Source organism: Schistocerca piceifrons, chromosome 2 (genome assembly GCF_021461385.2).
Source record: "Schistocerca piceifrons isolate TAMUIC-IGC-003096 chromosome 2, iqSchPice1.1, whole genome shotgun sequence".
Lineage (NCBI taxonomy): Eukaryota > Metazoa > Arthropoda > Insecta > Orthoptera > Acrididae > Schistocerca > Schistocerca piceifrons.
The window spans coordinates 751345854-751372629 of NC_060139.1; the positions used below are offsets into that span (position 1 = coordinate 751345854).

Consider the following 26776-nt stretch of genomic DNA (forward strand, 5'->3'; position numbering starts at 1 on the left):
CACATGATCACACTGACAGAACCACAGTCACATAGACACAGGCAACAGAGCATGCATAATGTCGGCACTAGTACAGTGTATATCCACCTTTCGCAGCAATGCAGGCTGCTATTCTCCCATGGAGACGATCGTAGAGATGCTGGATGTAGTCCTGTGGAACGGCTTGCCATGCCATTTCCACCTGGCACCTCAGTTGGACCAGCGTTCATGCTGGACGTGCAGACCGCGTGAGACGACACTTCATCCAGTCCCAACCATGCTCAATGGGGGACAGATCCGGAGATCTTGCTGGCCAGGGTAGTTGACTTACACCTTCTAGAGCACGTTGGGTGGCACGGGATATATGGAGAAGTGCATTGTCCTGTTGGAACAGCAAGTTCCCTTGCCGGTCTAGGAATGGTAGAACGATGGGTTCGATGACGGTTTGGATGTACCGTGCACTATTCAGTGTCCCCTCGACGATCACCAGTGGTGTACGGCCAGTGTAGGAGATCGCTCCCCACACCATGATGCCGGGTGTTGGCCCTGTGTGCCTCGGTCGTATGCAGTCCTGATTGTGGCGCTCACCTGCACGGCGCCAAACACGCATACGACCATCATTGGCACCAAGGCAGAAGCGACTCTCATCGCTGAAGACGACACGTCTCCATTCGTCCCTCCATTCACGCCTGTCGAGACACCACTGGAGGCGGGCTGCACGATGTTGGGGCGTGAGCGGAAGACGGCCTAACGGTGTGCGGGACCGTAGCCCAGCTTCATGGAGACGGTTGCGAATGGTCCTCGCCGATACCCCAGGAGCAACAGTGTCCCTAATTTGCTGGGAAGTGGCGGTGCGGTCCCCTACGGCACTGCGTAGGATCCTACGGTCTTGGCGTGCATCCGTGCGTCGCTGCGGTCCGGTCCCAGGTCGACGGGCACGTGCACCTTCCGCCGACCACTGGCGACAACATCGATGTACTGTGGAGACCACACGCCCCACGTGTTGAGCAATTCGGCGGTACGTCCACCCGGCCTCCCGCATGCCCACTATACGCCCTCGCTCAAAGTCCGCCAACTGCACATACGGTTCACGTCCACGCTGTCGCGGCATGCTACCAGTGTTAAAGACTGCGATGGAGCTCCGTATGCCACGGCAAACTGGCTGACACTGACGGCGGCGGTGCACAAATGCTGCGCAGCTAGCGCCATTCGACGGCCAACACCGCGGTTCCTGGTGTGTCCGCTGTGCCGTGCGTGTGATCATTGCTTGTACAGCCCTCTCGCAGTGTCCGGAGCAAGTATGGTGGGTCTGACACACCAGTGTCAATGTGTTCTTTTTTCCTTTTCCAGGAGTGTATATTCTTTTTAATAGGATGGTATACTTTTTAACTGCATTTGAAAGCTCAAAACTTTTCACATAAATATAACTCCTCCCACCTCCAAAATCCGTAATTACTGTAACTCTGATCGTGGTTTGTCTGAAAGCAGTTTCCAAAAAGACATCATATTATTATAAATATTTTGTAAAGCACAACAAATACTTTATTATAGTCAAGATTGGAAAATGTTTTGACAAACCAATTCACTCTGAGGCTCCTGCTCCTGCCACTTAGCAAATTCTCTCAGTCCACCATAGCGAGCAATGTGATTTACTTTTTCTCTCATACCATTCCGGTAGCTTTATCATGCATGAAGTGTGCAGCAGAATACATATCTACATCTACATAATTACTCTGCAATTCAAATTTAAGTGTTTGGCAGAGAGCGTATAGAAGCACTTTCAGATTATTTATCTATAATTCTACTCTTGAACAGTACATGGGAAAAATGAATACCTAAATATTTCCATGTGAACTCTAGTTTCACTTATATTATTACAATATTCATTTCTCCCTATGTAAGTTGGAGACAACAAAAGATGTTCCGACATTAACGATGTGGGATTTGTTTTAAAGTTGCTGTGTCACTAGAAAAAATAAATTTTAGGGAACTATAACCATTTAAATACTTTAAGGCTTTCTCAAGTAGCTAAGAATGAAGACTGGAGTATTTATTGTGCTGCATTTGTATGATATGGCATACTTGTCCATTATCTGAACCCATTTACTAGCACCAATCTTCACGATTCATTTATAATTTTGCTTGTATGAAATGGTATGGTGGTGCTGCTTCAACAACTGGTCACAAAATAACAAAGATTAATGGTGTGGTTACTAAGACAAGTTGCATTCATTTTGAGGAATTGTGATTGTCCTGACTGGCTAATGTGCTATGTTATTAGAATTTTAGGTGTGGTATTGTTGTTGTGGTCTTCAGTCCTGAGACTGGTTTGATGCAGCTCTCCATGCTACTCTATCCTGTGCAAGCTTCTTCATCTCCCAGTACCTACTGCAGCCTACATCCTCCTGAATCTGCTTAGTGTATTCATCTCTTGGTCTCCCTCTACGATTTTTACCCTCCACGCTGCCCTCCAATACTAAATTGGTGATCCCTTGATGCCTCAGAACATGTCCTACCAACCGATCCCTTCTTCTTGTCAAGTTGTGCCACAAGCTCCTCTTCTCCCCAATTCTATTCAATACCTCCTCATTAGTTATGTGATCAACCCATCGAATCTTCAGCATTCTTCTGTAGCACCACATTTCGAAAGCTTCTATTCTCTTCTTGTCCAAGCTATTTATCGTCCACGTTTCACTTCCATACATGGCTACACTCCATACAAATACTTTCAGAAATGACTTCCTGACATTTAAATCTATACTCGATGCTAACAAATTTTTCTTCTTCAGAAAAGCTATCCTTGCCATTGCCAGTCTACATTTAATATCCTCTCTACTTCGACCATCATCAGTTATTTTGCACCCCCAAATAGCGAAACTCCTTTACTACTTTAAGTGTATCATTTCCTAATCTAATTCCCTCAGCATCACCTGACTTAATTCGACTACATTCCACTATCCTCATCTTGCTTTTGTTGATGTTCATCTTATACCCTCCTTTCAAGACACTGTCCATTCCGTTCAACTACTCTTCCAAGTCCTTTGCTGTCTCTGACAGAATTACAATGTCATCGGCGAACCTCAAAGTTTTTATTTCTTCTCCATGGATTTTAATACCTACTCCGAATTTTTCTTTTTTTTCCTTGATTGCTTGCTCAATATACAGATTGAATAACATCGGGGAAAGGCTACAACCCTGTCTCACTCCCTTCCCAACCACTGCTTCCCTTTCATACCCCTCGACTCTTATAACTGCCATCTGCTTTCTGTGCAAATTGTAAATAGCCTTTCGCTCTCTGTATTTTACCCCTGCCACCTTCAGAATTTGAAAGAGAGTATTGCAATCAACATTGTCAAAAGCTTTCTCTAAGTCTACAAATGCTAGAAATGTAGGTTTGCCTTTCCTTAATCTTCGTCTGTAAAGAATTCGCGTTAGTATTTTGCAGCTGTGAATTATTAAACTGATAGTTCGGTAATTTTCACATCTGTCAACACCTGCTTTCTTTGCGATTGGGATTATTATATTCTTCTTGAAGTCTGAGGGTATTTCGTCTGTCTCATACATCTTGCTTACCAAATGGTGGAGTTTTGTCAGGACTGGCTCTCCCAAGGTTGTCAGTAGTTCAAACGGAATGGTGTCTACTCCGGGGGCCTTGTTTCGACTCAGGTCTTTCAGTGCTCTGTCAAACTCTTCACGCAATATCATATCTCCCATTTCATCTTCATCTACATCCTCTTCCATTTCCATAATATTGTCCTCAAGTACATTGCCCTTGTATAGGCCCTCTATATACTCTTTCCACCTTTCTGCTTTCCCTTCTTTGCTTAGAACTGGGTTTCCATCAAAGCTCTTAATATTCATGCAAGTGGTTCTCTTTTCTCCAAAGGGCTCTTTAATTTTCCTGTAGGCAATATCTATCTTACCCCTAGTGAGATAAGCCTCTACAGCCTTACATTTGTCCTCTAGCCATCCCTGCTTAGCCATTTTGCACTTCCTGTCGATCTCATTTTTGAGACGTTTGTATTCCTTTTTGCCTGCTTCATTTACTGCATTTTTATATTTTCTCCTTTCATCAATTAAATTCAATATTTCTTCTGTTACCCAAGGGTTTCTACTAGCCCTCGTCTTTTTACCTATTTGATACTCTGCCGCCTTCACTATTTCATCCCTCAAAGCTACCCATTCTTCTTCTACTGTATTTCTTTCCCCCATTCCTGTCAATTGTTCCCTTATGCTCTCCCTGAAACTCTGTACAATCTCTGGCTCTTTCAGTTTATCCAGCTGTGGTATATATAATACTTATTTTATTTATTTACCATAAAGGTAACACGCTAAGTAGCAGACGGACACAATTAAAAGAGACTTACACATAAGCTTTTGGCCTCAGTCTTCATTGGAAAAAGGGAAACACACACCATTCATTCACACAAGAAAGCACACCACACACACACGACTGACAACTCTGGCAACTCGGGCCAGAATGCAACTATCACATGGGACGGAAGCAGCAATCTGGAGGGGGTGGGGAAGGGATATCAGTGTACAGATCGGGGAAGAGAGGACCACTGTCTGGCGGATAGTGCAGGGACTAGAATGCCAACAGGCACGACATCAGGAGGTTGTGAGGCAAGGTGGCGGGGAAAACAGAGCAAAAAAGGAAAGGAGTAGGAAAAGAGGAGTGAGTACATTGGTAACAGGGTGGCAATCAAAGAGGGTAGGAGACAAGAACGGGGAGGAGGTGATAGGAGAGAAGGGATGGAAACTGTTGGGTGGAGAGTGTGGGGACAGTATATTACCATAGTTTGAGGCCAGTACAATTACAGGAGTTGAGAATATGTTGTAAAGATAACTCCCCTCTGTGCTGTTCAGAAAAGCTGGTGGTGGAGGGGAGGATTGAGGTGGCTCAGGTTCCTCCCCTCCACCATCAGCTTTTCTGAACTGTGCAGATAGGACTTGTCCTAAATACACACTCCCATAATTATTCTGGCATCAACGTATGATAAAAAACTGTCCCCGCAACCCCACCCAATTGTTTCCACCCACTCTGTCCTATCACCTCTTCCCCATTCTTGCCTCCCACCCCCTTTGTTTTTCACCCTCTGCCAATGCACTCGCCCATCTTTCCCTGCTCCTCTTCTTTTTCGCTCTTTTTTCCCCACTTCCCTGCCCCACACCCTCCTGACACTGTGTGTGTTGGTCTTATAGTTGCTGCACACTCTGCCACACATACACTGCTATCCCTTACCCCTCCCCTTTCCTGCCCCCATCAGATTGCTGCTTCCATCCCACGTCAGGAGTGTGTGGGGGCAGGGGAGTAGGGAAAAATGAGCGAAAAAGGGGAGGAACAGGGAAAGATGGGCGAGTGCATTGGCAGAGGGTGGAAAACAAAGAGGGTGGGGGACAAGAATGGGGAGGAGGCGATAGGACAGAGAAGGTGGAAACTGTTGGGTGGAGGGTGCAGTGACAGTTTGTTACCATAGGTTGATGCCAGAATAATTATGGGAGTGGAGAATGTGTTGTAAAGATAACTCCCATCTGCACAGTTCAGAAAATCTGGTGGTGGAGGGGAGGATCGTGAGCCACCTCGATCCTCCCCTCCACCACTAGCTTTTCTGAACAGCACAGATGGGAGTTATCCTTATAACATATTCTCCACTCCCGTAATTATCCCGACCTCAAACTATGGTAACACACTGTCCCCACACACTCCTTTTTTTGCTCCGCTTTCCCCACCTCCCTGCCTCACAACCTCCTGACGTTGCACCTGTTGGCATTCTGGTCCTTGCACACTCCGCCAGACAGTGCTCCTCTCTCCCCCCACCTGTACACTGATATCTCTTCCCCTTCCCCTTCCCCACTCCCTCCAGATTGCTGCTTCCATCCCATGTGATAGTTGCATTCTGGCCAAAGCTGCTGGAGGTGGTGATGATGTGTGCATGAGGTGTGCTTGCTTGTGTGAATGAATGGCGTGTGTTTCTCTTTTTCTGACAAAGGCTGAGGCAGAAAAGTTATGTGTAAGTGTCTTCTAATAATGCCTGTCTGCAACTTAGAGTGTTATTTTTACAGTAAGTAGTAATCTATCTTTTCCTACATTGTTGATACTCCTACCTGGAGTTTCCATTGTTTTATTTATTTATTTGTTTGTTTAACCAGATCTGATTAGCACCATCTGGCATTCTTTTACACAAGACCAGGATTTCACACATAAAGTACATTTTTTACATTACTGTTACTTAAGAAATAACAATTATAATATGACAAACAATATTAAAATGATCTAAATATCTGTAATGATAATTGAAGTAAGTAATACTGCCTATGAACTAATGAAGTTAACGGTGGCAGTACTTGTACTACTGCTGCTGCAGCAGCTACTAATAGTGATGATGATGATGATGATGATAATAACAATAACATTAGTGATAGTGGCTGATACCAAAAGAATTTATAGGTGTGCAAAATAGATGTTTTTTGATACAGTAAGTTCTGGGGAAAGGAAATTTGAGGAGACCGCACCATCTAAGAATATGGAGAGGTGAGGAAGATCTGGTTGGAAAAAAAGATGTACAAGGGCAATGAGTGCATGAAACTTCACTTGTCCCAGCCACACTTTTTATTGAATGAAAACTGCCTTACACATTCCAATATTACGTCATTTTCGAAGGCTACAAAGAAGTATATACAAGGTATGATAAATAGGTAATAGTCACAGAAATGTTATATAACAACACTGCAAAAGTTATTCTGAAATTTTACCACATTTCAAACATACAAATAAACTTCAATGTAAAACACAGTTGACAATTACTGACACATTACTGCATAATGACCTGTCATATACTGCGTACCACAGCAAAATTCAAACTGGTAGTGTTGCTACAAGGTGTTAATTCAAGTCAGTCGCAACTGGTCAGTAGTGTAATGGTATATCTGCCAGTTACCTACAGACTTGCTTATAGAAACTTTATAAAATATAAAAGAAGTTAACAATGTAGACTTGGCATTGATAAATTGTTTTTACATGTGCCTTACAAGTAGTTGCGTTGTAAAAGAATAAATTGGAGTTACAACTAAAAACGATAGAGAAATTTCCTTACAAAGAAAATTACTGCGTAGAATTACATCACAAACCAGTAGATGGGGTTCCTTACGGTGACAAAATACGGGATGATGTGTACACTGTACAGTCAATGCAAAGCTCATAATACATCTCATATTAAAATTATTTACAAAGGCAAGTGTCAGACTCCAAATGCAAGAAGTGCAGTGGTGAAAAGAGTAAAATTATTGTACATTGTTCATTAACAGATCACATAATTCTTCATATCATGTACATGGGTATCATAACGTAGCTCAGATATTAAGTTTGCAACTTTACTTATGAGTCACACATGGCCACAGCCTCATTACAAACACTGAATACAAAACAGAGACTGTGGAGGAGGCAACATGAATCCAACTGAATTACATAAAATTCATATAAAAATGCATGTACTCCAATCAGTGTGCACAAGTCACTATGTACACTTTTTTTGGGGTAAAGGCTGAGAGAGGTGAGGGGGCTGGGAAGTGAGGGGTAAGTCAACAGAATTTTATTATTTTTATTATCACCACCACCATTATTAGAAGCTGCAGTGGCAGCGATAGTACAAGCCGTTAGAGTAGTACATTATCAGTTGCATTTGCTATGCAATTAAAGTGCATTATAACCGTGGGTGGACATTCATCCTCTTGCTTCCCCCTCCTCAGTCTTCTTTCTCAGTGCTACTGACATTTGCCTCAATCCTTTCCCATCTTCCTTACCCATCCTCACTTCACCCACACCCACACTTTTCCCTGGTTCTCTTTCTCCCACCTGCACCTCCAGTTTATGTCCCCATACCCATATGCATTACAATGATTTGTTCTTATCTTGCTTCCCTTCATTTCATGTGCACATGAACACCAGTATACAAAAAATAATAATGTAAAGACTGATGCACACCCATTGGAAAACATGAATTGTGTAGTTCTTTTTTAAGATTTTTATGTAATTCAGTTAGGTTCATGTTGTGTTCACAACAAGCTCCATGTTACATTCAATGTTTGTAATGAGGCTGGATCCACATGTGGCTCATAAGTAAAGTCACCAACTTTGCATCCACACTGTGTTATGCTATCCATGTACATCACATGAAGAACTACGTGATCTTTTAATGAATGACGTCCTCTCCGGGGGACACCACCTCGACGAAGCACTGTGTGGGTGCAAGGCTTGCACATCCGCTTGAAGCTGAGGGCTATGCCGAAGGTAGAGGACCTACTGCCGGAAAGGCCTCAGCCGATGGATCAGACTAAGAGTGTCCCACATTGTCCCTATCCACTTCTAGTCCTATCCAGTTCCCTGACCCAACCCAAGGTGAGATGTGATCCATACCAAGGGGTGCGTGGCATATGGGAAGATGTGTCGCAATTGGAGCCTTAGGGATACCGGGTGACTCCCCTAAATAAGTAGCCTTACACTGCGCACGGTATTCGTGGTGTGGACCTTGTAGATACCCAAATCTCGTGGGACCAATATGGACACAACTAAAGAAAACAAAGAAAAACAAACTGAGGGGCAAATTGAGACCTCAGATACCCAAACATCAGGATCAGAACCGATGGAAGGCATTCCCACTACTGAATCAGGGTCTAGACCTGAGCCAGAAGTGGGAACTGTAACTGCGAAGCCAGACCAGATTAAGAACAAAGGCTTGCGTGGGGCCCAGAGGAGGAAACTACTTGGGGAACAGAGGAAAAAGGTACGGAAGAATGGCTTCATAAAGACAAGTGGAAGGAAGTAAAGGGGCTTGAACCTAAGACCCTCAGGGAGAAATTGTCTCAGGTTGAAGGGGATGCACAGACCCCCCACTAAATCAGAGACTGGTAGCAAGTGGTTAAGGGAGGAATCAAAGACTCCCTCCTCCCTAGATAAGCGAGAAAAAACCGAGGCCAGAAATAGGGAAACAGACCTATAGTACTGCAGTCTCGGTTTTTAGGATGGCAGATATCCAGGAAGGCTCTCCACTGGTGGCCATCACCTTGCAGCAGGAGGAATTGGTACAAATGGACCTCTTTGAAAAGATTAAGGTGGACACTGGCCCAGGACCCTATTTCAGGAGGATCTATCTAGATCATGGTGCCCTCATTTTTGTCTGTGAGGGGGTGCACACAGTGTAATGGCTCAAGGACAAGGTGCCCATGATATCCCCAAGGGAAGATGTAAAGCTGCTGGTTAAGATGACATCGGAGCTTCTTAAGACCGCAAAGATACCAATATGGGTACCAAAGATCCTTAAGGATGTCTCTCCTAAGATTCTGTTCGGGAAAGTAGCGGCCCAGAACCCAAAAGTCTCGACAGAAGACTGGAAAGTGATCAAACAGAAGGTTGCACCAGAAGGACGAACCCTGGTGGTGGAGGTCGGAGAGAAGGCCCTGAAGGCGATGCAGGAGCAGGACCTGAAACTGATTTTAGGGTTCTCGCAGGTCACCATCAGGATTCTCAAAGACTTTAAAGATGGCAGCAAGACGAGTATGGAGGTGCTGCAGATTAATCTGCAGCACTGTAAAGGGGCCTCTGCTGCCCTGAGTCGCTGCCTGGGGATGCAGGAAGTGGACATGGCCCTGATACAAGAACCTAATTTATATAAAGCAGGTGTATCGGGCCTCGGTGGCACTGGAGGTAAGCTGATTTTTGCTAGAAATCTAAGAAACTCCAGAACATGCATCTACATAAGACATGGAATTTCTTTCATGTCAATGATGGATTTCTGCTCCAGGGACTTAGTAGCCATTAAATTGCAGCAATGTGAGGAAGGTATCACGAGGGAAATTGTTTTGGCCTTGGCATACCTTCCTTACGAAGACAGCTCTCCTCCTCCCTTGGAGATGAGGAGAATGGCAGAGACTTGCCATGAGCAAGGTGACCAACTGCTGGTGGGATGCAATGCCAATGCCCACAACCTAGTGTGGGGCAGCAAGGACACCAACAGTAGCAGTGAGTACCTTCTTGAATTTCTTTTAGCTAACATTTTAGAGGTCCTGAATGGGGGCAATGAACCTACATTCAGGAATAGCAGAAGGTAAGAAGTGGCGTAACTTTTGGTTCCATGATGATGGGAAGCTATGTCAAACAGTGGCATGTGGTGATGGAGCCATCCTCATTGGACCAAATGTACATTAATTTCAAGGTTGAAATGGGAATCAGACAGACCATGACCTATAGGAATTCCAGGAAAACAGACTGGGAGACATATAGGAGGGACTTTGATTTAGGCTTATCAAAAATTCCTCATTCCAAACTCATTGAGGAATTAAATTCCAGACAATGCTTCTGCCAAGGATACGCAGATGACCTTGCCACGGTAAGACTTGGCAAATGCTTGCAGACTATATAATAACTCCCAACTGCTTCGACAAGCCTTACAATAAAATAACTGGAAGCAGGGACCAGTGGGAAAAAACAGCTTGACACCGTACAAGGGACATCATTTGGTTCACTGATGGATCAAAAATATACCAAGGGGTTGGAGCAGGGGTGTGCAGGGCTCAGCCAAGACTGGAGGGCATCATCTCTCTAGGAAAACTGGCCTCTGTATTCCAAGCTGACATTAATGCAATCAGCGCATGTGTGGAGGAGAATATGCATAGGTGCTACAAGGACCGTAGCATTTACATCTATTCAGACAGCCAAGCAGCCCTGAAACCATTGGCAGCTCCTGCAACAAGATCTAAGATTGTTGCAGAATGCCACAGGGCTCTGGTTGTGTGGTGGAGCTAGGGGGAAGCAATAGGGTAAACCTAGTGTGGGCCCCTGGCCACTCAGGGATCTGTGGCAATGAAAAAGCTGACAGATTGGCTAGGATGGGGGCAACAACTCCATTTATTGGACCAGAACCTGTCCTGACAATCACCAAGGCTATGATCAAATTAGAACTACGGAACAGCAAGTAGGATATTGGACCAAGGTCCATGAACACAAATATGGTAAGGTAATGATGCCCAAGCCATGTTTTAAAAGAAGCTCTGTAATCCTGGGATTGAACAGAAGAGATCAAACTCATGACTGGACTGATGACCGGTCATGGGAATTTCTAAAAATACCTACACACAATGGGTACAACTGAAGAGGACCCCAAATATAGGATCTGTGATGAGGGTGAAGAAACTGCATCAAACCTAATCTTCGAATGCATGGCACGAGAGTAAAAGATACAGAATCTTTGGGACATCGGAATCTGAAGAAATTGTGTCTAACAAAAAAACTGGTAGAAGGACTCCTTGCACTATTTAAGGGCATTGGTTGGCTTTACTAGATATACAGGGAGCAATACCACACAATAAACTTAGTTTCGGTGTTGGCACTGGCAGGTTAGACCTAAGCTGTTTTAGCTTCCCTGTTAAAATCAAATCAAATCAAATCAATGAATGATGTACAATAATTTTACTCTTTTCATCACTGCACTTTTTGAATCTGCAGTCTGACACATGCCTTGGTAAATAATTTTAATGTGACATGTATTCTGAGCTTGACACTGACTACATATGTCATACTGTATTTTGTCACAATAAGGAACACCCTCTACTGGTTTGTGATGTAACTCTACTTAGTAATTTTCTTCATAAGCAAAGCCCTCTATTGTTCTGACTTGTACCTCCACTCTATTGTTTTATAATGCAACTACTTGTATGACAAATGTTAAGACAATTTATCAGTGTTAAGGTAATTTTGTTAACTTATTTTATATTTTTTAAAAGTTCCTATACACAAGTCTACAGGTAACTGGCAGAAACATCATTACACTAGTACCCTCTTGTAACTGACCTGAATCAGTGCCACACAGTATTCTGACCAGTTTGCAATTGGCTATGGTACCCAGCTAATGACAAGGCATGTATCAATACTGTCGACAGTATTTTAGCACGAAGATTATTTTGTATTTTTTGGAATGTGGTAAGATTTCAGAGTAACTTTTGCAATGTCACTGTAACATTTATGTAATAATTACATGTTAATGACACCTTTTATATACTTCTTTGGTCTGCCTCTGTAGCTGAGTGGCCAGTGTAGATGGCTGCCATGCCGGTGACTTTGTTTCATGTCTTGGTACTGCCAAAGATTTTTCCTTGGTGGGAGGACTGGTATGGTGTGATGACAATTGAGGAGCTACTTGACCGAGTAATAGTGGCTCCATGGTATGGAAAATCTGTAAAACAGCCAGGAGAGCAGTGTGATGACCACACGCCCTTCCACACAGGATCTGTATGACACCGCAAGGCAGAGTGCGACACTGTGGCTGGTAGACACCCATTGGGCTTTTGTGGCCTTGTGAGCAACTTGTTCATTTTTAAAATACCTCTTTGTAGCCTTTGAAAATGACGCAACATTGAAATGCATATGGCAATTTTCATCCACTAAAAAGTGTGGCAGAGCCAAAGGAAGATTCAAATGAAAATGTGACCATATCTCAGACTGCATTTTTGTAGACTATCAAGTAATCATTGTTGTTGTTTTAGTAGATATGTCACTAACTGTCTTCTGAAGCTGGAGATGGTATTTAGTTCTCTAATATACTACAGGGGGTCATTCCAGAGTCAGTTGTCAGGATGTCGAGAAAGTGTGTTTCTGGCATGTTGTTCAGACGAGATACTTAAGGTCAAGGAGAGAGATGAGTGATGGTGTTCATTGGTAAGACAGTAGAGAAGACAGCAGGCATAGAAATCTCTACAATTGTCTGCACACAGACAGGATAGCTGTGCATATTATAGTGAAATATCATCAAATAGTCAAACATCACAGATATAATGAACACGGGCATTCATAGCCAGTTCCAGGTGCCATGAGGTTTCCTGAAAAAGGCCTTGCAGAATAACATCACTGTCAACAATAATTGGAACCATAAGTGTTTGCACAAAGTTCCTTTTTCAGGTCAAGAGAGAAAAGCTTTTTATATTTTTGTAGGGCACGGGGGGCTGGTGATGCCTTCCTGCAAATTGCAGTTACATGCTCAATCCAATTTAGATTTTCATCTATTACTGCTCCTAGACTCTTTGCGAAGGAGAGCAGTTGATATTTGTCCCATTTATGGCACGGATTCCCAGTACCTCGAGCTAATGAGCCTAGAATGACCGACTGGCACCACTTGGGTTTTGGATGGGTTGAGCTTTAACCCCAAATCCTGTGCCCATTTTGATAGTGTACACAGTTCAATAATGAGATTCTCAATAGGTGTTTTGAGGTTTATTAGTTTTGCACTTACCGGTAGATGCAACTGGAGGTCATCAGCAGACATGTGATATTTGCAGTAGGACAAAACTGATGACACATCATTGATACATAATGAAAAGAATATAAGACTAATACCAAACCCTGGGGGACACCTAATACTACTTGCTTGCATTGTAACTTTATGGTGCTGGGCATGACACACTGCTGGTGAGATGTCAGGTATGAGCGAAACCATTGTATGTACGTGTCAAGAAATTTGTGTTGCTAAATGTCACAGCTAACAATATTAAAAGGCTTTTCTGAAGCCCAAGAAACTTGTCATAATCACCTCTCATGCATCCACAGCAAGCTTAAGGTCATTTGTTGCCTTTATTATGGTAGAAGTCGTGCTGCAATGTTTATGGAAAACTGCAATGTTTATGGGAAAAAAATTCATCTAGTAAATTGTTTGTGGTTAGGTAGTTTGTTAGCTGGCTGTGAATTACATATTCTAAGGTCTCAGACAATGTGGGAAGAGTGGAAATAGGTTGGTAATCAGAGCATGCTGTGGCAATGTGATAGTGTGTTTTTAGATAGTGGCTTAACTAGTCCCCATTTCTACAGGTCTCAAGGAAAAATATTTAGATAGAATTTTTCTTGGCTACAGTCATTTACCCCCACGAAGTAATCAACAAGTCTCTGTTCCCTAATTGGTTTAATTGTGGCTGGATCAGCTGCAGCTCTTACTCTGCCTATACCATGACCGAGAAGGTTTTTCTGTAGGACAGCGAATCTGTTGCTGTTGTCAGTTGATGTACTGACCCATCTGAATTTTACATTTCTCACCAGTTGATTGATTCTAATCTGCTTCTATTTGTAAGCAAAATGATTTTTAAACATAGGGTGCAGTTTGTATGACCAGTATGCAGCATCTCTAGATTCGTAGGCTGTTTTAATTCTTCAGTTAGCCAAGTTGCAGGTTTCCTTCTTACCCTTTTTGTCCTTAGGGGAGTATATTTCTTGTTCAGTTGAGTAAATTTGTTAGTAAATCAATGAAGTGTTTCATTTTTGTTCGAGAAGGGAATAGGAGACTTCCCCCAAATGATTTCTTGCACCTTCGTTGTAAGTCCAGATAAATTAATGTGTCTGAAGTCTTGGTATGTAGTCATTTGTGGTTTCTTTCTGGGACATTCTAAGTTATGAAAAATTATGTCATAGCAGAAAGGTATGAATTACTCTGTTTGAGGATTTTGTTACAAATATATCTATGAGAGTGTAACTACTGCTTGTATGATGGATAGGAGCAAGATAAAGTAGTGACACATTTGAAGAAGAAAGCATCTACTTAAATTTCACACTGGAAAGACTATTGTCAAAAATTTATGTTAGTATCACCAGCTATAATCATACGCTCATATATTGATCTGAGACTTGAAAGAGCACTTTTGAAGCCGGCAAACCTGGTTACTTGAGGAGGTTTGTAGAGGTCACGTATCAGGCACTTCCTGTTAAGGGATTTGATCTCTATGAACATATATTCTACTCATTTATCTTCATTATTATTGGATGTGTCTATCACATTAAGTGATGTATTGGAGCATATGAATGCCTCTACTCCATCCCTCTTAAAAAGATGTAGCCATCTAGATTTACCGAACTTGTGAAAATACCTGGTTTTGGGCCAGGTGCCCAACAGAAGTATTACACTGATGCCTATGTCTTGAAATATAAACAAACATATAAAAGGAAATTAACTCTGATAAAACCTAACCTTAGATGGCACCCGTACATAACTAAGACTTCACCCATCCTACTCACAGATCTGTGGTTCCTGTGTTTTTGTTTAATACATCTTTATTCGTCAGCAGTTTTACTTCATAGCAGTTTCCTTGACCTGAAAACAGCTTTATTTCTGACTCATTCTCTGATGCACTATCTGGAAACTGAATTCACAGTTTATTTTACTTTCTGTTCTAAACACAGTTTCTTTTTGTAAGCAGATACTCCAGTGATGTTTTCTTCCCATTTTGCTCTTTCTCACAAAATCTCAGATAATTCTTTAAAAAGCTACAGTTCTGTTAATTTTGCCATGTAATAGTTGTTTACTATACTAGAAGTAATTTTAGAAACAACAGTTTCTTAATGCAGTTTCACTAGAGTTTACATACCTTTGCTCACAATTCCATCATCTAATTCACTTTTCATTGGTTTGAACATGCTGAGTTCAGAATCTCCATCCATTCCAAGCCAGTTTTCGGCGTTGTGGATGTTGATGAGGTCTCTTATTAGTTCCTCATCTGTCTTACCAATGTTTCCGCCTTTGCCTTTTTCTGGTCCAAATACTGTGTGGTTGTAAAGAGGATCATTCACAACTGGGTAACCTATAAATGAAACAAAGTTGATGACAGCAGTTAGCAAATTCTTTTGTTACTGCAATAGGCTACAAGACAGATCTAAGGTACAGACCTGTAATGTAAGTAAATGATGTATCATTTTTTTAATTTTTATACCAAAGAATATGGATTCAACATGCTTTAGAAGTAGAAACACGAGTCGTGTAAAATAAATAAAAAAAGAATAACATTTTACAAAATAGTCTTAGCAAGGCAGAATGATTCTAGATGATGAAAATCTTTCAGAACAGTAACAATAAAGAAGTCAAATTTAAGGAAAGTATTCCTGATGACAAGACATGTTTTAAAGTAAGTAAAGGAAGACTGTAGAACTAAACGAACATTTCATGACCTGATGGACAATTTCATACCAAGCTTGCTTACTTGTACTGCTATCTTTAGATTCTGTGGTACTCACTGTTACAAAAGAAAACAAAATAACTTTAAAGTCACACAAAATGATTAAGAGTGCACATAAAAGCAAAGCTACCTTATTTCATAAGAACAGTAGAAGAGCTTCTTGTGTGTTTAGAAAATTCACAGAGCTCTGAAATGATAAGACATCCTGTGCCTATCAGAGTACCGTGATTTCGGATGGTTTTGTCGTTGGAACTTTCGTATATATTCTTAGATGAAACTGATTGTTACGGAAATTGTAGGGTATATGTGTAACGAATAAAATATCCCAGAACCAGAAAGTGTATGTGTAGGTATATTTATTTGAGGCAGTTGAATAAAGTGTCTGAAGTCACCCCATGGATTGGGGTGATTTCGGACACACAAGTTTTTTAAATCTCTGTCCAAAGTAACAGTACATAGAGGGCGAATTCGGAGAGTTACTGCCTTTTTTTTAAATTCTACATGCTTTTTATTTGATTTTGGTGACATTTTACACCTTTTAAGGCAGCCCTTTGTTACGAATAAGTGATATGGAATGATATAATGAATTTTATATATTACAGATAAGTTTTTATTTTGCAAGAATTTAAATAAACAGTTTCTTTGTTCACTTCTGCACGAGCTTGTTTAAGATTTTTGCTTAAGCAAACGGAAAAATCTTCTGACTGCCATTTGAGGAATAAATGCACCCATACTTCTCCTGGCAAATTATTATGAAATTACTTCTCTTTTTGGCCAGATTTATCAAGGTAGCCTTTAACTAAATAACTAATATCCATATTAGTGAAGGGAAATCCCCAACGTGCAGCCCTCAAGATACCTCACTTCAACATTTCTTCTTCTTCTTTATTTAGCACTGGCTGTCCTCCCCCTTTTTTTTTTTTTTTTTGGATGTGCTGCCTGCACTTTATTTTGTAGGGTTGATTTAGGTATAATGTACAAATCACATGCTTTTCTGTATGATAATTTACCACTTTGAATATCATGAACAGCTTTATCTAAAAGTTCCGGGTCATAATTACACCGTACTGTAGCACCTCTCCTGCTCTTATATGTTCTTGACATTGTCCGAAATCACCCCACACAGTACACAGTTTTACAAAAACCATCATTATTTTATGACCTTGCATGAGAAACTAGACAAACTTGTACAGAAATTGTCTCAATGCTGTCAGCTACTGAGTGCGCTGCTCGCCGCAACAACAGGAAGTTTCCACTTTACAATAATGCATGGATTTTTAACACTGAGACTGTTTGTCAATTATTCACCTAAGGAAACAATTGACACAAAGTAAAAGTTGTGGAAAGTGATAAATGCAATATTGCACTTAAAATAACTGGTGCACGGACGTTAAAATAAGTAAGTCTTTGTTTCTAAGCAGTAGCAAAGAGCAAATAAGCCATACTGTCCGAATTCGCCCCGATGTCTGAAAACACCCCATTTGACGGTACCAAATAATCACAGAGTTAGAGAAGTTAAATACAATAGATTACACTCTATTATCTCACTAGTGTAGAGCTAACATGGGAAAACAATGAGTTGTTACATATATTAAGGCAGAACACAACTTCATAAACACTGAGACAAGTAGATCTTTTTTTAGTGATCAGCACACAGAAGTGTGTGCTTGTGAACTAATACTGAAAAATAGTTCATTTTTAATTGTAGCTGTATGTAGAGTCCCACTGGGAAATTTTGAACTGTTTATGAGAAATTTGGTTTCCTTACTATGCTAACTGTCAGACAGCAGCAATCGGTTAATAATCTGTGCAGTTTTCAGCATAGATTTTCCAAGGACTAGTGAACCTGGCAACGCTATGCAATTGCTAAATTTGTATGTGAACTGCATATATGTCTTAATCTTCTTCTTTCCCTCTCTCTGACTATCTCCTCCTGCCCCCGCCCCCCCCCTCTCTCTCTCTCTCTCTCTCTCTCTCTCTCTCTATCCCCCCATCCTCCTTCTCTACATCTGCTTCCTCTATCTTTCTATGTCCATTTCCTCTAACCTCTCTCACTGAGTTTGAGTCTTCTCTATTGTTATTGCCAATGAAACACTGATTGGGAATTGAAACTGCTTAAAATAAACAAGTAAATTGGTTAGGATCATTGGTATATACGAGGGCTATCCACAAACTACATTACGTTTTGGAATTAAAAATAAATAAAGTATTGGAAATTTTTTTATTATATACAGATGAAAGCCACACTTAAATACTACTTTTCTACATAGTTGCCATTTAAATTAGGCACTTATCGTAGCGATGGACGAGCTTGGAAATTCCTTCGTCGTAAAATTCGGCCGCCTGCGCCTTCAACCATGTGGCGACTATCTTTTTGGACAGAAAAGGTGTGATTTTTGTGGATTTCCTGGAAAGAGGCACTACAATAAACTCTCAAAGGTATTGCCAAACTCTGCACAACCTCAGAAGAGCAATACAAAACAAGCGCAGGGCTCAAAGATCTTGCTGATTCACGACAACGCTCGTGCCCACACGGCAAATGCCACTCATGAAGTTCTCGAATCTTTTAAGGGGGAGTTGTTTCCTCATCCGCCGTACAGTCCCGACCTGGCACCGAGTGACTTCCACTTACTCCCAGCAATGAAGAAGTGGTTGGCTATGCAGCATTTTGATGACGACGCACAGCTTCAAGAAGAGGTAACCACGTAGTTGAAGGCGTAGGCGGCCAAATTTTATGACGAAGGAATTTCCAAGCTTGTCCATCGCTAAGATAAGTGCCTTAATTTTAAATGGCAACTATGTAGAAAAGTAGTATTTAAGTGTGGCTTTCATCTATATATAATAAAAAAAATTTCCAATACTTTATTTATTTTTAATTCCAAAACATAATGTACTTTGTGGATAGCCCTCGTACACCACTCTGCTGCTGGATCTGCGAGGGCAATAGCTTCAGTGACAGTATTTCGCAGTATTAATATGCAAATGGGTAGGATTACCAAGTTTCAGATGATTCAGATTCCATAACAGTATTCTAATTATAAGCTGATAAGCCATAAAAGCAACTTTCCTGTTCAAACTGACTGTGAAGAAGAAGACAAAATAGCACATAACACATAGTTGAGTATACTACTTTGGATTAAAATTGTAGTTAAGGAAAAAGAATATATGTGGGTGAAATGGTTTGTCTAAAGGTTTAAATACTTTGGTATCACATTTAAAACAGACTAAGAGAAATAAAAGAAACCATACATTCTACAGCAAAGCCCAGCATTTTCCTTTTCGCAGTCGGTTATAACAGAAAACTTGCACATTGTTGTTTAAAAAAAAAATACAACCTTCGTCCATCCAAATTTTTATTAAAATATTGTGTAAAAATTTTAAATAAATCAGACAAGAACTTTTCCAGAGTTTTGCTAACAGTATTTCCTCTTTCTATATTGTTACATACCTTATATATAAAAAACGTGCAGCCTAGGTCCATCTGAATGTTCATTAGAGTATCATTTAAAAGTCTGAAGTAATTCGTTCAAAAACTTTTCGAGTTTTTTTGTAATAGTGTTTCGAAGTAAATCGATCAAGAGCTGTTTGAAATATTTGGTAACAACGTTAAACATTGATTTGTCTTTAAATAGTAGTATAGATTTTAAAGGTAAATTTATATACCAATACATTAGGAAAATATGTATCCTACAGCTGACCAAGAAGTATTAAAGTGCCCTGTAAAAATGTGAAGTAAACCAGTCAATGAACTTTTCAAGTTTTTTTCCTAATAACCTTTTGAGATTTTCAGTAACAATGTTGAACAATGATTTGTTTTTACATAGTATTTTAGATTATGATAGGAAAATTATTCAGAAACCTTATTTGGATTCTAAATTTAATCTCAGATATTAACTTTTCGACACAGGTGGATAAATATAGCAGGTCTCTAATTGATAATGTTTTCTTGATGAAGCTCAAAGCAAGGAAATAACTGTATGCCCAATAACAAATGGTCTATCTGATCATTATGCACAATCAATTAGGATGAACGAGATAGTGCCTTACAGTATAGCTATCCTCAGTGGAAATCAGTTAGAATAATTAATAAATGCAGTAAAAAGTTTTTAAGAATAATTTACAAGAGATGACCTGAGATGGAATTTATTATGAACCAAATGGTGACATAAAATTTAATTTATCCATGATAAATTCAGACCAAAACTAGCTTGTCACATAAGCTAATCAAAAAGGACATAAACAGCCCTGTAAAGAAACTGGATCCTTAGAGAGATTCAACAAATGTAATGAGGGGAGATTCTTGTGACTGGGAAAAAATCACAAATGGAGTTCCTGGAGGCTCAATCTTAGGTCGACCATTGTTCCTCATATGTGTAAATGATCTTCTGTCTAATATACAACAAGCATAGTTAGTTCTTTTTGCAGATGACACTACTATCGTAATCAGTCCAGCAACAGAAAAAATGGAAACAATCTCCTTAACACTATCATTGGTTTTCTGCGAATTGTCTCACTCTCAATTTTAAAAAGATACAACATATTCAGTTCTGCACATCTAACAGTACTACACCAATGATTAGTGTAACACATGGTGAGGAAATTATAAATACAGTGGAAACTTTAACATTTTTCAGTGTCTATACTGATAAGAATGAAAACCAAAAAAACCACATTTTGAAACTCCTAAAACAACTTAGTTCAGCCACATTTGCACTTAGAAACATTGTAAATATTAGGGAGACACAAATCAGTAAGTTGACATATTTTGTGTGTTTTCATTCAATAACTTCATATGGATTAATGCTGTGGGTAGCTAATCTTTAAGAAAAAAAGTCTTCATAGCTCAAAAATGAGCTGTAAGTATAATATGTTGTGCTCACCTATGAAAATCTTGTAGACATCTGTTTAAGGAGTTGGGGTCCGTATACTGATTCACAGTATATTAACTCCCTCATAACATTTGTTGTAAATAATGCACTTCAGTTCAAAAGGAACAATAATGTACATAACTACAATACCCGAGGGAAAAATGACATTCATTACTGCACATTAATGTTGTTTTTGGCACAAAAGAGGCACACAATGTTGCGACTAAAAATTTTGATCACTTACCCAGTGATACAAAATGTATGACAGACAGCAAAACAAAATATGAAAAAAACTGAAAAAGTTTCTCCTTGACAACTCCCTCTAGTCCATAGAAGAATTTCTATCATTTCAATTTGTAAAAGGTTGTGGATAGGAATTAATAAGTCACATCTGTATATTTAATAATAATAATAATACAACAAAAAACAAATCTTATAAATGTTCAGCATGTAGCCATATTTACAAACTAATTTGAAATGTGAATGCAAAATGTCTTATGATTTATAGTGAAACGATACATGGAACATGAAACTAACTAACCTAACTAATTGCAAGATTATACTGGCCCCACAGTTGATGCAAATGTGAGTAACTGAGTTATGATGACATTATTGCAGATTTTTTAAAAGAAAGAATATGTGACAAAGTTATTTAAATAGTGTGCCATGAAAAGTTTCAGCATTATATAACCATCTTCCAGATGTGAATTTTTTTTTAAATGGAGGGGTAACAACAACTCAATGAGTAGTAGACACATTGAGTTGTTGACATACATAAACAAGACTGAAAACTTTGCTAGGTTATTTATTTATTTATTTTATTATTTTTTTAATGGTGTGTGTGCACATGTAAAAATACGCACATGCAAAATGTATGGCACAATGTAGCCGTAGCTGTGGAGGTGTGTGTGTGTGTGTGTGTGTGTGTGTGTGTGTGTGTGTGTGTGCGTTCGAGTGCGTGCGCGCGTGAGAGTGCGCGCGCCCGGGAGGGGGGTGCATTCCAGCTTGAAAAAGCTAGCAAAGTTTTCCATCTTGTTTACCATGTGTGTTGACAACTCAATGCCTCTACTGCTTGGTGAGTTGATACCTTTACTCTCAATTTTTTTTTTTTTTTTACATTCTACTGGGGCTTTCCATTACCATCTTATAGATGTAGCTGCTAACACACTCAAATCTTGGTGGTGGTGGAAATATTTTAACATCAGTATTTGGCCACTTTGGAGAAGAAAAAATGCTGACATGAAGTCCCAGATCACAAAAATATGCACTAACAACATGCATTAAGATTCCAAAGCTCTCTGCAGTCTCTTATGAAGTAAAAGCAAGTGGCACTGCTGTATGGGGAGACTGGCCTGGGAACCTACTTCACACTGTTTAAAAGGAGTAGTTTACATGCAGACATCCTTTTTCCCCAGTCATCACAAAAAAAAAAAACATTCTACCTGCTCATCACAATCATCTACAAGAAAGAGTTTAATGCCTTCACCTTTGACATACAATCAACAGAATGGTTTCAAGTAGAAAGGCTTACCCCAGGCTCTGAGTCTCACAAAATAATAATAAAACACTAATTGAAAAATGTTTGACATCATGGAAATGACGAGTATCCAGTATGTGTTGCTAAACATTTCTGTAGAATTGAAGCCCACATAGGCACAGGAGATTTAAAGATGTGGCTGTTTGAAGTAACTAGGATGAGCTGGGAATCAATACACAGAAAATACAGGCAGTGAAATTAAGTTTACCTCCAGATGGGTAAGGAAAATGATGAAGTCTCCAAAGCAAAAGTTTTTATGGGGTTGACGTTATTTTCAGCATGATACTAGAAAATATGTACTCCTGCTAAAGTGGTATATTTAGTAATTAGCCAAGGGTAGTTTCCCAGGAATACCAAAATAAAGAAATGAAAAATCCAAGATGGAATAATGACAATATTATGAAAAGGATATATTGCTACTCACAAAATAGTGAAGATGTTGAGTCATAGACAGGCACAGCAAAAAGATGCTAAAAAAGTAAGCTTTTGGCCAAAAGACCTTTTTCTGAATAAGACAACGCACCACTGTCTCTGGCTACTGCGGCCAGATCTGATTTTTGTGTGTGTGTGTGTGTGTGTGTGTGTGTGTGTGTAAACATCTTCACTATATGCAGTGCAGCACTCTATCCTTTGTCAAAATGAAGGAAGAATCTGCATATACCCACAATTAACAGACATTCTCTCTGGGTAAGCCATTTTCTAAAATGTTTTGGACAGTAATGTAGTCAAGTGTTCTTTGTCAGTCACAGATTAGCTTTAAAAGATTGTTCTACTGAAATAAATAAAATAAATTGTTAAATCACAGTTACATAGTACTGTCTGAAAATAAAAGTTCTAATTTTATGTTTTAGGTTCAGACATAATCGGTTCACCATTCATTTATTTAAGCTCACTTAACAAAAAATTGTTCCACCTTAGAGAAATCATCACAAGCATCATTAATGCCACGTAATTCTTCCCCTGGACTTGATAATCACCTGGATTCATTTAAGAAGTGGCTCCACATGGTTGTGTAGATATGTCACATCCAGGTTAGGCCACTCGATGAGGATGTAATCGAAGCATTTTACCATTTTCTATCATGCCCCACAGATTTTCTATGAATTTCAAGTTAGCTATTGTTATCTTTATGTGCTTGAGTGATCAATGGCCTCTTGTGAAGTGACTGACTCCCAAGTGTTCATTGCATGCAGCTCCTATCACGATGTTCTCTCTCTAACAGGTTGTGATGGACCTTCATTCACTGCTTGCAGAAATTCCTGTTAGGTTTGGAAGCAATTTTGATTCACAAGCTGTGAAATGCATCTCCAATCCCTCTCAGTCAGGATCTTTTCCAACCACAATACCGACGTGTTTTGTGGCAGTGTGCTTGTAGACACACTTCAGTGTGCTTGTAGACACACTGAACAGTCTGTGTGCAACATCAACAAATCCATCAACTTCAGGGCATGGCCAAACACAATTGTCCCTTTTTGCTACTCTGTCACATCCTCACATTAATGCATGTTTACGTACAATGTCTGTTTGAAATGTAAATGTAGCTGAGCACATGACATGATGACTGAGCCAGCTGTAATCTTTTGTCCAGTGAGCTTATCAAGTTCAGATAATTCATGTAGGGACATCATTTCGCCTGCAATGACCTTTTGACGCAGAAAGAGTGGTATAAACCAAAGAAAATAACAAAGGCAACTAAAATGTAAATTTTGTTCTTACATCTGTGTCACTGAATCCATTTGTAGTACTGGGAAAAAAGGTACACAAAACTACACACAATGAATCTTATGATAAAGAGTGAAGCAAAAAGATACTAGCACCACACTGTAATCATGTCTATAGGAATGAGAGAAAGTCTACATTCAGAAGGTACAAGAAGATGCTACCAAAATTATACAATATGTCATCATAACAAATGTTCCAGTACAATACAATCTGCCTCAGCTGTCATGTGTTAATAAATAATTGAGTGCTACATTTCTGAGCTATGGAAACTGTACAAAAAATTTAATCATGTGCAGTACAAGCAAAATGTATCGCGAAGAACCTGCCAGGCATAGATTTCATTTAAACAAAAGGAAAAGCTAAAGTTAGTAAACAGATAGTGGGACTCTGTGGTAAACTGTGTGAAAAAGAAGAACCTACTCTAGCCAATCTCCAGAAAGTTTTCTTTTATGTGCAAGAAGCAACATGACAGGGTTAAATTAGACATCTTTGATGTGAATGAACCCTATACTGATAAAGATGCAGGCCTAGAAATGAGTAACTTGTCACTGCAGTGTCAACTGATTCAGAATCTTTTACCTCAAAATGCTGTGATTCATACAGAATTCAAGTTGAACAAAAAGATCAGTGCCACTTAGGATAATGTGCCTAAATGTGCATTGTTGCAGTAACTAGCTCAGTTTGCTGCAAGTTTTTGTGGGTGAATATTCCCCACATCTAATAGCAGCACCCAAAAATAGACTGAAATCTAGTAAAATTGTGTATCACAAATTAGAAGGTTTGGTTTTAGCAACCTGTTACTACGGGCAACGATACAAGGTTGGGGGAGGGAGTGGGGGGTGGGGGGGGTGGGGGGGGGGGGGAGGGGGGGGTGATGTGATAATATTTGTTAGTGAAACATATTGCATTTAAAAGAATCACATTTCTTGAACAATATACTAAAAAAGACTGCAAGAAAGCTGACTGCAGAGTTAGGGTCAGGACATTTGCAACCAGAATCAATAAGGTAATTTAATATGTTAACTTTCATTTACTACACATACACAGTGTTTGGGTTAAACATATAACAATATAATGCATAATAACATGAGACATAATTGAGATATTTATTGGTGGTTTGGTTCTACAAGTGTGGTAACTTAAAATGATTTTCTGTGTTTACTTGCAGCAGTTGGCACTGTGCGCACATGGGTGTAACTGCTTTGTACATAAATACGCATCAGTGGCCATATGAACTCCAGGGTAGAAGGTGATCTGTTTTGCTTTCTCATGGGCAGCTAAATCTGTTACACTGCTACAACATCGTTTTTGGCGTGAGTGTGGACTGCAACCAACTGACAATGTTCCCACTTACGTAACAATCAAGAAATGGGACAAGCAGCTTCGGCAAACTGGGAATTTACTTTCAATGTTGTCCCACCACATCAAGCATGCAGTTCCAAAAGCTTCTGTTCAATTAATCTGCACATCTTTCCAGCAGAGCCCCCATAAGTCAGTCAGACAACCAAGCAGGCAGTTCCAGTTACCTCATTTGACGGTATAAATGACGCTGTCCGTTAAAGGTTGTGCCTATGGGCATACAAACTCCAGCTTTGTCACAATATCAAGCCTGAGAACAGATTGAGACCGTAGGCATTCACAGAGACAATTCTTGCAAAAAATGGATAAAAATGAAGAATTTCTTGATTTCATCTTTTTCTTGGATTAGGCTACATTCCATACTCCCAGCATGGTAAATATGCACATCTGCCACAAATGGGGAACTGAACCCCCAAGACTAATAGGATAAGAATGTGACTCTCAGTGTGCAGTGTGGATTGTTGAAGGGGAGGGTTATCGGCCCATTCCCTCTTTGTAGAACCTACAGTTAATGCAACAATGTACATAGACATGTTGGAGCTATAAGTAGTGTCACAACTACTTTGCCATGTAATCTTTCAACAAGATTACACACCATGGCATTTTGTGAACACTGAGGGGAAATCTTCAATCACAAGTTCCCAGATTGGTGGATTGGGAGAGGCAGCCCACCAATTTCTTGACCCCCTGAAAGCCAAGACATTATGTCACTTGATTCTTTTTTCTGTGGAGTTTTATGAAGATTCAGGTGTACCAGACACCATTTCATGATCTACCAGATATGCATCTACTGCAAATGTAACACCTGCAATGCTGCAAAATACTCGAAGACAAGTGGAATAGAGATTAGATATCTGTTGTGCCACTAAAGGTGTGCATATTGAGGTGTATTGGGTGTGTAAAAAAATGTTTTAAGTTACCTATTATATGTTTAAACACAGACATCCTCTATTATGAGGTAATTAATCACACATGTAAAAAGTATCAATTGGGAAAAAGGCACCTGTCATTACATCCATGTAATTACAACAACGTGGAAAGGATAGATTGCTACTCACCACATAGAGGAGGCACTGACTCAGAGACAGGCAGCACAATGAAAAAGAATGTTAGAAATATCAAATAATGGAAAATCCAGGAAGGAATGTGACAATATTATGAGATGGAAAGTTGCTAATCACCATACAGCAGAGATGCTGAGTCATGATAGACACAAAAAAAAGACTTTCAAAATTAAAAAATTAAAGTTTTCAGCCACTGGCCTTCAACAACAATACACACACACACACACACACACACACACACACACACACAGACTGCAGTCTCAGGC

General features: G+C 39.9%; 1 protein-coding gene across 1 annotated transcript in view; it reads right to left on the reverse strand.

Moving 5' to 3' along the window:
* Positions 1–26776, reverse strand: part of LOC124775823 (RNA pseudouridylate synthase domain-containing protein 2-like) — a 1015654-nt gene that overhangs the window by 7464 nt on the left and 981414 nt on the right. Inside the window, exon 10 of the mRNA XM_047250655.1 lies at positions 15376–15588. Within this exon, the coding sequence (XP_047106611.1) occupies positions 15376–15588 (213 nt within the window). The remainder of the gene's footprint in view (positions 1–15375; positions 15589–26776) is intronic.